This window comes from Microtus ochrogaster, linkage group LG3 (assembly GCF_000317375.1).
Source record: "Microtus ochrogaster isolate Prairie Vole_2 linkage group LG3, MicOch1.0, whole genome shotgun sequence".
NCBI classification, from domain to species: domain Eukaryota; kingdom Metazoa; phylum Chordata; class Mammalia; order Rodentia; family Cricetidae; genus Microtus; species Microtus ochrogaster.
The window spans coordinates 41,807,466-41,820,519 of record NC_022029.1 but is presented as its reverse complement, the minus strand read 5'-3'; the positions used below and the strand labels follow the sequence as shown (position 1 = coordinate 41,820,519).

The 13,054-nt window shown below is 51.8% G+C and overlaps 1 protein-coding gene across 1 annotated transcript; it reads left to right on the top strand.

Annotated features, from left to right (window-relative positions):
• Positions 1-323: 323 nt before the first annotated feature.
• Ghrhr (growth hormone releasing hormone receptor) lies at positions 324-11,930 on the top strand. Its single transcript, XM_005360804.2, has 13 exons — positions 324-380; positions 2,914-3,016; positions 3,136-3,243; positions 3,821-3,918; positions 4,811-4,908; positions 5,709-5,841; positions 7,163-7,316; positions 7,613-7,673; positions 8,091-8,160; positions 8,669-8,760; positions 9,315-9,444; positions 10,164-10,205; positions 11,805-11,930. Exons 1-13 carry the CDS (start codon positions 324-326, stop codon positions 11,928-11,930), a joined length of 1,272 nt encoding a protein of 423 aa, XP_005360861.1.
• The last annotated feature ends 1,124 nt before the right edge of the window (positions 11,931-13,054 follow it).

The following is a 13,054-nucleotide window of genomic DNA, read 5'->3' as shown; positions in this document are numbered from 1 at the left end:
TGCCCCGTGGTTGTCACCTCTCTTGTGTCTTATCTGTGTCCTCTGTCTTATCTGTGACAGCAGGTACACTCAGACATAGAGTGAGGTGGTGTACCAGAGCTCAGCTACCCCCTGCTGAGGACACAGCGTACCATCTAGGGCTGGCAGTAACACAATGTCCGACCATTCTGCTCAATATTCAGCTGGATGTCCCTTCTGCTGGCCCTGCCTACACAGCTCTTGGGAAGGGAAGGCAACAGAAGGCACACCTAGGTGGCATCAGCAGAGACAGTCTGGGAGGGAATGGCCAAGGCTCACTGAGGCTGAGAACACACATCACCGCCATGGACCGCCTGTTGTGGGGTACCTGTGTCCTCTGCTTGCTGAACCTCTTGGAAATGGTAAGTAGCCAGCTCAAACCTCCTCTTGTGTCTCCAGCTGGGTGGTGGCAGACTGTGGCTGGGGACCTCCTGAGTCTGCTGGCTACCTCCTTCACCTGACTGGTTTCAGATTCTTCCTGAAAGTGAGCTGTCTCCTTGTTCCCTCAGACATGTCTCATCTGTGTTCCCTGGGGGTCCCAGAGACACATGTCCAGAGACTCTGTCTTGGAATAGCTGAGGCCAGGTAGGGACCGCCTTGTCACACATGAGTTTGCCCCTTCTGTAAGCCACATACTTCCAAGCTGGCCCCACTCCTTCATCCTCCCATTGTCCTGTCTCCTCAGCCATCTCTGGAATGGATGCTTCCTTGAAGGGAGTGTGGCCAGCGACCCTGTGGAGTTAGGGTCCCTGTGGGGTCTGAGGAGTTAACTCTTCCAGCTGTGGCATTGGGGGACTCTTCCTGTGGTGATGCTAGGGTTGGAGAGGCTTCAGAAACCAGCCGCTGCTCCCTGGTCTGTGCACCGGGGTGTGGTTTGGCCAAGAGAGGAGGCTCCCCTGGATGTGCTGCAACTTCCCAGCAGACTTTCGGGGTCACTCAAAGTAGCATCAAAGGCCAGTAGGGGAGGAGTCACATGACACTAGTGGGAGCACATGGGGACTGAGACTGTCTTCTTCCTCTACTGCGTTCCCAGGGTGACCACCCATTTTAGTAACTCACTGCCCTTCACTCAAGATGCCAGCATCTGGGGACTGTGGAGTGAACTGTGTGACACTTGAGCCTTTATCTGTGGCTGTAAAAAGAAAATCTTGCGTGAGGGGTGGCCGACTCATAGCTGTGGTCTCGGCACTTGCTCATATCTGCCGTCTTGGTACGCGCAGGGCAGGAGTTTACCATGGGTTTGATGTTAGTCTGGGCCACACTGAGAATTATAGGGTACCCTCCATGGGACTGCCATGCCTCAGGGAGGGGGTAGGGGATGCGTGATCTGACTTGCCATGGGCTGGCGTGTGAGTGGCATGTGGGTAACTTCCACGAGCTCCCTGAATAGCACAAAGGGCTCATACTCTCTCCTCTGTAACAGCACCATGAAAACTTCAGTTGGGGGAGGGAACCCTAGCCTGGAACCTGTTGTTCAACAGCTGGAATAGATACCAGATTCAGGACTAGGGTTAACTATTATCTCCCAAACTTTGAGGTGACCACCTTGGTCAGATCAGGAAAAGGATGTGTGTGTGTGTGTGTGTGTGTGTGTGTGTGTGTGTGTGTGTGTGTGTGTCTGATCTGGCAAGGGCAAATGGGTAAGTCTTGAGAGATGTTAGAAATTCTAATTCTCTAAAGAAAATTAAACGCCAAATCCTAGACATATCCCAGATCTCTGCCTAGCCTGGAGCACTTGGGCTTCAGATGGCCTCAGAATCACCCTTCAGAAATAAAGGTGTCCAGAAGAACTTAGAGACCATTCCTTGTGGTCCCCAAGCTCTAGGAGGTACCCAATCTGCAATTTTGATGATCACCAAGTCACACATGAAAACAACTCCTTCTATCTGCCTAATGATCAAATCAGTCACCCTGATATGGGGCCCTTATCACTCCCCGTACTGCCATGCATCCTATGTGTCCATCCTCTTCTATCTCATTGTCTGTGTGTCTGTCTGAACACTCATCCCCTCCACCAGCCCTCCAGCTAGTACCCTTTCTCCCAGGCCCTCCTTCCTTCCTGTCCATTGTTCCTTTACCTCTTAGGTGTATTGTCTTCCTGTTCTCCCAGCCACCTGGATACTCCACCTCTTACTAGCCTACACATTTGTTCATGTAACTTACCTGAAGCACGTCAGAAGGCCAACATGCTAAACCTAATTGCTTGGCAGGATTGTGGTCTCTAGTTTCCTTCCCTGGCCCGAGGCTTTTCTTCATCTTCAGTAAGCGCAGTAGCCCCATATAACCTCTCTTTCCATCATTTCCTCTCTGACTTGGTTTCTGTGGCCCCTTGTGATGACTCTGGCCCCCATCAGATAACCAAGGACATCTTCCTGCTTGGTGGTCATACCTGCTAAGTTCCTTGGTTGGGTTGGGCTTTGTGGATTGGGAAATGAACATCTTTGTGACCATTGTTCTACCTACTAGGGTTGTTTATGCAGAAACACTTCCAGGACCTAGGAATATAAAGCAGGGGGGTGGGGAAAAAGGAGAGGCCATGTTAGGGACTGTCATATTCTGTAGTAACTTTAGATGGCTTTCTTTAACGTGTCTCAGACCTTACGGCCATGAAATGGAAAAGTGCATCTGACCCTCCCTCCTTCCCTCCTCTCTCTCTGACCCTCCCTTCTTTTCCTTCCTCTCCCCCTCTGCTCTCTTTTCCCCCACTCCTCTCTTCTTTCTGAACTTTCCCTCTATTCCCCACCCCCTCCTTCATGCCTCACTACCCACCAAGCATGCCTGGATTCCAGTGGGGCACAGAGATGTGTCCAGCTTGGTCTCTGTCTTTAGATCATTAGAGCTTGAGAACTGGAAGCTGCCAGTGGGCTTGGCTCATCCTGTCACTGTTTCTCATAGGCCCTGGGTCACCTCCATTCGGAATGTGACGTCATCACTCAGCTGAGAGAGGATGAGCTTGCATGTCTTCAAGTGGTAGAGGGGACCAACAACACCTCCCTGGGTATGAGGGAATAGGGGATGGATCCTCCCTGATTCTGACATCTCTTCCAGGTTCCCCTTCAGAATGCCATATCAGCTTCCCTTTCTAGGTCACCCCGTGTCTTCTTTCTCTTCACCTAGGCTGCCCTGGGACCTGGGATGGGCTGCTGTGTTGGCCCCCGACAGGTTCTGGCCAGTGGGTGGTCCTCCCTTGCCCTGGCTTCTTCTCTCACTTCAGCTCAGAGCCAGGTGAGTGGCCTGGGTATGGCCAGGGTGGGGATGTGGTGATCCTTTCTGGGTTGCACATCACTGATTTGGGGACAGGCGTCCTGGGTTTAAGCATGACCTCCCCCCTCCCCCACCATGTTACCCTGACAATTTTTAGTCATTTTGAATAAGGATAATAGTTCTAACCTCACAGTGTAGGATCAGTGAGAACATGGGGGGGGGCTGTCACCCACCCAGTGCTCTCTGGCTGTTGCCAGGAGGTGGTACCACGCTGAGAAGGATGAGGGGCACTGCTTTCTCCACCTCACCACCAGGCCTTCCTGCCTCTTACAGGGCAGAGGGCAACTGCTTTCTTCCCACCTGCCCATCATTCTCCACTCTGTGTTCCTCAGTTGAATACTATTCAACAGGTCTCTTGGAGGCCAGAGGCAGACCAGGCTGGTCTGGAACCCTGGTCTCTAGAGAGGAGGACTCTTCTCTCCCTGTGTTTAAGAACTCCTTGTGCATACCTCACTGGGGCACTTGATTGACAACCAGGGCCCTCCCACCATCTTCTGGGAAAGGGAGAAAATCTGCAGAGACTCTTGCTTGCCCCTAGGGGATGTGAAGAGAGACTGTACTAACGCTGGCTGGTCTGATCCCTTCCCACCATACCCCGTGGCCTGCCCTGTGCCCTTGGAGCTGCTAACTGAGGAGGTAAGCGGCTCTTAGTATCTTCGAGGAAGGTGGCCTCAACTGCTGGTAAAGGAATGGTAGGTGGCTGCTTTTCCCCTCTGTAGCCGTCATGTGGTCATAGTAGTTACAAAAGTTGTCCAGCAGATGACAGTAAAGTGCCTAGTGAAGATGGTCCCTTTACTCAAGGTTGACGAGGATTACTTTGCTTTGAGGAAGAAGGGACGCTGGGGTCACTCTCCTCTTGGCCAGCCTTTTCCGTTCTCAGTTTCCAGTGGAGAGGCTTTGGTTGTTTCAGAGAAAGCAAAGACTGCCGGCTACGCGAGACAAGAAGCTCTTGCTTTCTCTGGTCCTCAGCCGATAGGACAGCGTACAGGGCTGCCGCATGGTGAGTGGGAACTCAAGGATGTAGTTACAGAGAGCCTTGGCTCTGTGCAGCATACCCACATTCTCCACACAGCATACCCACAGGGTCTTCACAAGACACATCCACACTCACAATTCCATTTCCTTCAGCCCTATGAGCAAAAGATGTAGGTACAGGCCAGAGTGGCACAGACAGGGATTTCCTGGCCCTGCTACACTCCAGCTCTGACCGATTCAAACACTTGGGCCTCGAAGAGCCTTTCCCTGCCTGCCTGTGGCTGTTCCTGGTGCCCTGGATGTCACCTTTATCTGAGGGTGACTGTGTTCTCAAACGGGTAGCTTGCTGGTGTCGATTTTACCTTGGGCTTTCATTACTCCCCAGGGAGGTGGTTTCTGTCCCCTCTCCCCACTTCCAGTGCAATTGTGAATGTTCAGCTTCTCCACCTGCAGGCTCAGTGCCCAAACGGGGCTTTCTGCGGCATCCAGGAGGGGGCAATGGGTGGAGCCACAGACCACCTGCTTGACTGCCAAACCTTTCTTCTGTCCCCAGAAATCTTACTTCTCCACCGTGAAGATCATCTACACCACAGGCCACAGCATCTCCATTGTAGCCCTCTGCTTGGCTATTGCCATCCTGGTTGCTCTCAGGTTTGCCACCCTTGTCACTTGCTCAGTAATCTCTTGTCCCAGGACCAAGGCTAGTTCTTTGCCTGGATGGTCAAGAGGGGCTCAGAGCTAGGTGAGATGCTCATTGCTGACTTCTTGCCTTTTCCCCAATGTGTGGTCCATCTCATCTCTTCACACACCAGAACTCAGTTCTGTGGCCACACCTCCGCTCACACAGAGCTCAATCTGTTTGCTTCCAGGGCCTTCTTTTTCCTGCCAACCCTGGAAGCTCAGCTTTCCTCGGGTTCTAAGAATCCTCCTTGCCCCTGTATGATACCCTTTGATGGTTGTAGCCTTCTGAGCATTATAGTGCTTTTTGTTTTGTTTCCAGGGTTGGGGGTTGAATCCAGGGTCCCCTGTATGGGCTCTACCACCTTGGTCACCCTCAGCCCTTACTTCTGGGTGCAATGGTTTCCAGCCGTCAGAGACTGAGTTTCCCGTGGGACTGTGTCTCCCTGATACCTAGAGGCTCCCCTAGGCCATGCTGGGCTGTGACTGCCTCTACACCCACAATCACAGAGCTGTCTGAAGATGGGGCTATAGTTACCTTGCTCCTGTATTTGAACCTAGCCCAGGAGGAGGCTGGCCAGCTGACCTTCAGGGTCAGACTGGCACACTGTTCACTTGTACTCAGTTCTCTGGGTTTGAGTTCATTTGATGTGGCACTGGCTGCTTTGCATTTGCTGGCTTATGCCTAGCTTCCCAGCCATGCCAGGCCTATTGTGGGCCCCAGGAAGCCCTTTGCAGCCAGATTCTTTATTCATCTCTCCTGTCCCTTCCAGGAGGCTCCACTGCCCCCGGAACTACATCCACATGCAGCTCTTTGCCACTTTCATCCTCAAGGCCAGTGCTGTGTTCCTGAAGGATGCTGCCCTCTTCCAGGGTGATGGCACAGACCACTGCGGCTTGTCCACTGTAAAGGCCCTGGCTGGAGGGGGTTGGGACAGGGGGAAGAGGGCAGAGGGCTGAGGGCAGGCCTGAATTGCCTAGCCTGTTGCCACACAGGCTGACCCTGTACTCATGACCAATGACAAGTGAAGGAAGCCTCAAGCTTCTCCCCACATATTCAAAGGCTGCAGTGCCAATCCAAGCTGCTCCTTGTTGCCAGGCTACCCCACGGCCACCATTCCTCTTTCATCCATGCTCTCATTTCAATTGGCCACAGAAGCTCCTGTGCCCGGCCAGCAATTTCACTACCTTTAAAAATGAGTATACGAGGATCCAGGTGGAGCTCGGTCCCTTCCAGAAGCATCTAGAGGACAGTAGGCAGCCCAGATCTGGGGACTAACCAGTGCATGGAGAAAGCAGACAACTAAGAGAACAAAACGGCTTTAAGGAGGAGGTGACCTTGGAGCTGCGCTGGCACAACACTGGAAAGACAGGGAGGAAGCTCTCAGTGATGGGAGAGTCTGGGCTAGAGCCTCGGAAGTGGAAATTGTAAGTGGAGGAGCAGAGGAAGGAGAGGAGAGGAACGGATTGAAAACCAAAGAGGTCAGAGTTCAAGGTCTTTGAGAGTGCTCTGGAAATGAATAGACAAGTGACTCCCCAGATCAACAAGGGGCTGGGTTTAATTAATGAATTAATTACTGAATGCGCTGTGCACTTACTTAGGCTGGGCAGCACACCAAGTACTTTACATGAATTATCTCCTTTGATCTTAAAATGCCTTGAAAGCCCCACTTTAATCCCATTTTGCTAACAAGGGGCAGCTAGCCAGGTCACCTAGTCACACAGCCGGGGAATGGATAGAGTTTGGGCAGCTGGGTTGGCTCAGAGTTGGTACTGTTGCCCCCATAGGTAGGAGAGGGAGCAAGGCAAATGGTTGCATCTATGCTGAGAGTATCCTGTATTCCCAGACCAAAGCTGTGCACGGACAACTAGGCCATAGCTATCACTCTAAAGAGGAACTCTAGCTTAGGAAAGGCCTACGGCAGAAGAACTAACTAGAGCAGGTCTTAGTGGCCCCGAGACAAGGCTGTGAGAGATCCTGGAGTTCTTTCTTTCACAGAGAACACTGAGGCTGATGTGGTTGGCATGTTTGACAGAAGGCACACGTGAACCCAACCTGTCTGTCCTCTGCCCATCACAATTATACTGTCAAATTCCTTTTGGGGCAGCCCAAGCCCCGGCGTGGTCCAGGCCAGGGTAGAAGTGGACCTGAGGGTCTGGTGTCTCGGTGGGGTGAAAGAGATCCGACGGGAGCCAAAGTCCTGAAGCATCACCACTGTGCTTCCAGATCCTGTGTAAGGTCTCTGTGGCCATCTCCCATTTTGCCACCATGACCAACTTCAGCTGGCTGCTGGCAGAAGCTGTCTACCTGAGCTGCTTGTTGGCCTCCACATCCCCCAGGTGCAAACCAGCTTTCTGGTGGCTGGTTTTTGCTGGCTGGGGTGAGCATCAAGGGGTCACTGGCCACCATAGGAGAGGTGGAGGCTGGGAAGGCCCCTGGGAGCTCATAAAGAGGCATTTCACATTGTGGGAGACTCTGAGGCTCAGGGAGGGGAAGGGACAGGCCACAGTCCTGTACTGAGCATTGGGAGCTAGACCAGATCCCCCCCCCCCAAGCCATTGCCTGGCCCCCACCATTACTGTCTGCACATGGCTAACAGACTGGTGGGAGGTGGAGGCTAAACTCAGAGCGCAGAGCGCAGGGAGCTCACTCACCCCAGCGCTGTCTCACCCACAGGGCTCCCTGTGCTATGCACTGGTACGTGGGTGGGCTGCAAACTGGCTTTCGAGGACACTGCGTGAGTATAGCAACTTCCTCACCCCCATGCTGTCAGCAGGGCCTGTAGTAGACCATCTGAGGAGGAGGAGGGAGCCCCTAGCTTAGAGTGTCGCTGGTGGGCAGGCTGCTGGTAGCACGGAGTAGTCACGAGCTCAGGCAGGAGAGCCTGTCAGAGCTGCATCTCCGGAGACCAGCTCTGAGCAGGCCTTTTTACAGGAAAGGAAAAGTCTGGATGAGGATGAGAAGCGTTAGCCAGCCTTCACTGGGGCTTTCCTGTGGAAAGACTGAGTCAGATCAGGCCAGAGGGAGATGGAGTGAGGCTGAAGCTCTGAGCATTAGACAGGAGCGGCTCCCAGAAGCCATAGGATGTTTGTGGAAGAGGTGGTCATCACTGTAGAAAAGGGGCGCCTTCAAGCTCTGGCTGTCTTCTTCCCAGGTGCTGGGACCTAGACGACAGCTCCCCCTACTGGTGGATCATCAAAGGGCCCATAGTCCTCTCTGTTGGGGTCAGTCTCTGAGGCCAGTGTCCTTTGCCTTATCCAGCCAGCCTCCAGGTTTCTTTGTATGGTCCTGCAGGGGTGGTAACATGGCTACCTGGAGGGAATCAGGAAACTGATAACCTGGCAGCCTCTCTGGGCCATAACCACTAGGTTTGTCAGCTCCTAGGCATGTTTTCTGGTTTCCATGGGGCTGACTTGCAGAGCATCTTGGGCTGGGATGGCACGTGATATGCATGGGTCCTATGGGTGTGAGATTTCTCCCCAGCAGAGAAACTGCCCCAGTGATGGACAGCTGCTCTATACCCGAGTGACCCTGAGGTGGATGGAGACAGGTGGCTAGACCTGACTCTCATCCTTGCTGCCAGAGCTGGAGGGGGAGGGGGAGCCCTCAGTCTTTCCCTGACTTGCACCTCATGGGCTTGAGGTTCCTGGTCACCGAAGGACTGGGGCAAATCCTAGGCCACCTAGTGCTGCCTCTGACCTTTGCACTCCCTTTCCTTTGCCTCGTTTCTAGGTGAACTTTGGGTTGTTTCTCAATATAATTTGCATTCTGCTGAGGAAGCTAGAGCCTGCACAGGGAGGCCTCCACACACGGGCTCAGTACTGGTATGGTGTGTGTGTTCGTGCTTATATGTGTATGCATGTGTGCATGCATGTGTCTCTCTCTGTGTGTCTGTGTGTGGTGTATATTTGAGCGTGATAAGCCTCGTGAAAAGCGCTCGGCAGAAATGACATTTGTTTGTGTCTCCTCTGGAAGCTGTTTATTACCCTGGTCCTGTCCTCTTCCCTCCCTATGTCCCCTAGAGAGAGAACAGATCTGACGCCTGCCTCCCATGAGATCATCGTACTTGAAAGTGGGACACAAAACTGCCAGTTATCATGGCAAATGGCTGACAAACGCTTCATCTGTTTCTAAGGGGGCCTGGAGAAGCAGATTAGCAGATTATATCTAGATGGGGAAAGGGAGAATTGGAGAAGGCTTCTTGGAAGAACCAGACTTGGAAAGATGTATATAGACTCTGGAGTAGCTGGGGTAACTGCATGGCTACCACAGTGGGTTGGCCTTAAAGTAAAGAAGTCCGGAGATTTGTGGGGAGGACAGAGTCTCCAGGGTAGATGATGGTGGGCAGCCTCATAATCTAGAATTTGTCTTCTCCAAGGCGGCTTTCCAAGTCAACACTTCTCCTTATCCCGCTGTTTGGAATTCATTACATCATCTTCAACTTCCTGCCTGACAGTGCTGGCCTGGGCATCCGCCTACCCTTGGAGCTGGGACTGGGCTCCTTCCAGGTGAGATCCTCCCCACAGGTATTCCTTCCAAGCACTAAGGCCGCTAACCTTGACTAAATTCATGTTAGGCTGAGGCCTATTGTTATTCAGTTATCCATCCATCTATCCATCTACCCATGTGCACATTTACTCACCCACTTGATCACCGACTCATCTGCCATTCAATATGTTAATCAATTCAGCACCATTTCTTCCTACCATCCATCGCTACCTACCTATCCATCAATTCTTTTTTCTTCCTCCCTCTCATTTATTTTCCATCATTTGTTACCAGCAGATCAATTGATCCACCTACCCACTCACCTATACATCTTTACATCATTTTCTTTTTCGTTTCTTTCCTCCTTTCTTCCATCTGCCCCACTTACTCCTGTATCATTGCACCCACTCTCCATCCATCCACCCACCCATCCATCCATCCATCCATCCATCCATCCATCCATCCATCCATCCATCCATCCATTTGCTTAGTCATCCATCTAATCTTTTCAGTCTTACCGAGTACCTATCATTAGCAAGGTTGTGTGCTTGCTAATGCAGATACAGAAATGAAGATACATCGTGAGATGGGGCTATCTATACAGCCCATGCAGGCATGGCTTGGTATGTCTACTGCACTGTGAGTGAAGAGTGAGGGAAAAAACAGTAGAAAAACTACCATGTTCCAAGGCCAGAGAAAGTGTTCTGATGAGGTCCTTCCTTCCTCTTTGATCCCACAGGGCTTCATTGTTGCTGTTCTCTATTGCTTCCTCAACCAAGAGGTACGTGTGCTCCCAATGACTCATGTTTACTCAACAAATAGAATTTCTCTTCATCTCCATTTCTTTTGCGCTGGCCCTGTAAATTCCAGCTAGGCTAACTCCCATAATCCTCCACTCTCGTGATCCTCTGTGGGAGTAGGTCTCGATCCTGAATCAAATTGAATCTAAATACTTTCTGAACACCTAGTACACATCCTTCCTCTGAGTTGGGATAGGTTTGACTACCCATTTATGAGATGGGGGAGGTCTTTCAGGGGTCAAGGAAGGGTAGAGGACAAAGTAGATCAGTTGGTGGACAGAGGATGAAAGAACAGAGACAGAAACCAAGAAAAGTAAGACGTTCATATAGAAGGAACTGGGGTAAAGCATCAGATGCAGAGACCAGAAAAGCCAGAGCAGAACAGGAAACAGAAAACTTCTAGAGGACAGGGAATCCTGACTAGGACGCCAGAGTGGAGGCAGAGCTGAAGCAAGCAGACAGAACAGAGACCATGGCATGTAAGAGACCACAGAAGAAGGCAGGCTGGTGGGAAGAGATGGTCACTCCGAAGACCCTGGGGGTTCTCCCCTTGTGAACATCCTGCTGTGTGGAGGCAGGGAGAATTCAGCCGAGTCCAAACCCCTAGGACTCTGGCATTGTGCACAAGCAGGGCCACGGATCCTCCTGATGTCTTTGCTTTTGCCATGGGCTCTGAGGTCATCTGGCCAACTCCTGTCCTATTTCTCTACTGCTGAGAAATCCCTTCCTTCTTCCTTCTCTTCCTCCTTCCTTCTGTCTTTCCTTTAACCTGCGCATCATCTCATCTTTCTTTCCATCCATCTGTCCATCCACCCTGTCTTACTTGACAACCCTGTCTCCCTCTGAGACTCTCAGTGTACCCAACCTGGTCTCTGAGTCTTGTTCAGCCTTATAAAGGCCATAGTATCTGAGTATAGCAGTCCCAAGGATCCTGGGAGCCCTGGAAGGGGGTAGGGTCAAGAGCTCACTCGGGGAAAGGAGCTCACACAGAAAGTAAGTTATGAGGGGGTCTGTTATAGGGAGCAAAGCTAGACATGAGGTGGTTGCATACTTTTGGTAACAGGGACCTACCTCACTTCCTTTCAGTTAATTACCCTTTCTACTTTGGGGCAGTTCTGGGAACCAATTTCCCTTTTCTCTTTTATATAGCCCCAAATTAGCTATCAGGCAGAATGTCTCTCAGCCAGACACAGATATAGACTGCCCCACTCCCTCTTCCCAGCTTTCTCTCTCCACTGGTTCCCAGGACTTGAACCTCAAGACAAGGGTGGGTCAGAGTCGCTCAGAGAGGACCACCTGGTGATTGGGCCAGGAGGCAGAGAGGTACTCACTGTGTTTGACTGGCCTCGGACACAGGCAGTGTGGAAAGACGAGGTGTTAAAGACAAATGCCAGAAACACTCCAAGGAAGGAGGGAGGAGTGTCCTCCAGAGGCTGTACTTGGCAAAGCCCATGCCCAGGCTTCCCTTGCCTGCCTTGTTTCTCCCGCCTCATCTGTAGAGGCAGTACCTTTGGTCTTCTGGGGTTGAACTGAGGAGTGTCCGTGGGATCTCTCTAAGTTCCTCTCCTTTGTCTGTGGAGGTGAGGACGGAGATTTCACGCAAATGGTACGGCCACGACCCTGAACTTCTGCCAGCTCGTCGGACCTGCACTGAGTGGACCACACTGCCCCGATCGAGAATGAAGGTGCTGACCTCGGAGTGCTAGGCCAGCCATCAGCAGGAGCTGAGCGCCAATCCCTGTTCTCAAACTACCATGCCACTGAGTTCTCTGCATCTGCTTTCTCTAGGTCCCTGTATGTCAACCTCCGACTTTCTCAGTTCCTGTCTCTGCCCCCATCTATTCTTTCCTCCCATCTAGGGCTATTGTCCCAGCCCCAGAGAAACCAATAAACTAGTACATGAATGATCTGTGGTTGAGCCAATGTGGCTCCGAAAGGGTAGCTCTTGTAGCAGCTATTATTGTACTTCCGGGGCATTCCTCATCCCTTGGCTCCAGCTGCCTTATCGCCATTTGTCTCTTTGAGAATTCTCATGTTTTATTTATTTTTTAAAAGCATGCTCTCTCTTTTGTCCTAACCCCCACTCCCACCCCCCTCCTCCCACAGGCAAAGATGTGAATCTTTGCGTTTCTTTGTGTCTTGCTAGTGTGGAGTGTGCCACGTGTCTGTATTTGAATTTAAATAAATGCTATCCATCGTGTGTCTCATCGTGCCACTAGCGTTTTCCCCCAGCACTGTGCTTTTAGGAGCTCCGCTGCATGGCTGGGTGTACATCAGTACATCTGGTCCCCTGTTTTGATTGCACCGTGCCACCTGATGCCATTGCCCACGGGTTGCCCAGCCCCCTCCCTCTAGATGAGCATCCATCTGCCTGTCCTCCCAAGGACTGTAAGACAAGCCTTTCTCCGGGACTCAGATCAGGAAGACAGCCTTGGGGTAGTAGTTACAACCCCCTTTGATATGATTCGGTGGTACCAGATTGCGGGCTTGCGAATCAGTATCCTAACAGTCCTTGCCCTTGGGCAATCCCTGCAGCCCAGTGAGCACTTGGCATCCTCCGTCCTTTTAATGTTTACAAGCTAAACAGGTGTAAAGTGGCAGGGTGCTGTTGGTCCCTTTTCCTTGATGTCAAACGAGCCTGAACAGCCCTTCTTGTGTCTGTTCGCACTCTGGGCTTGGTCTGGAAATTGCGCGCAACTCTGTCTTTTCTCGAGAGGCGGGGAGTCCTCAGCTTTGCATCTTTCCCCTTTGTTCCCTGTTAGGGTTCTGGGTTTGATAACGGTTTTCACCATCATGAAAAAGTACCAGAAAGAAGCAACTTAAGGGAAAG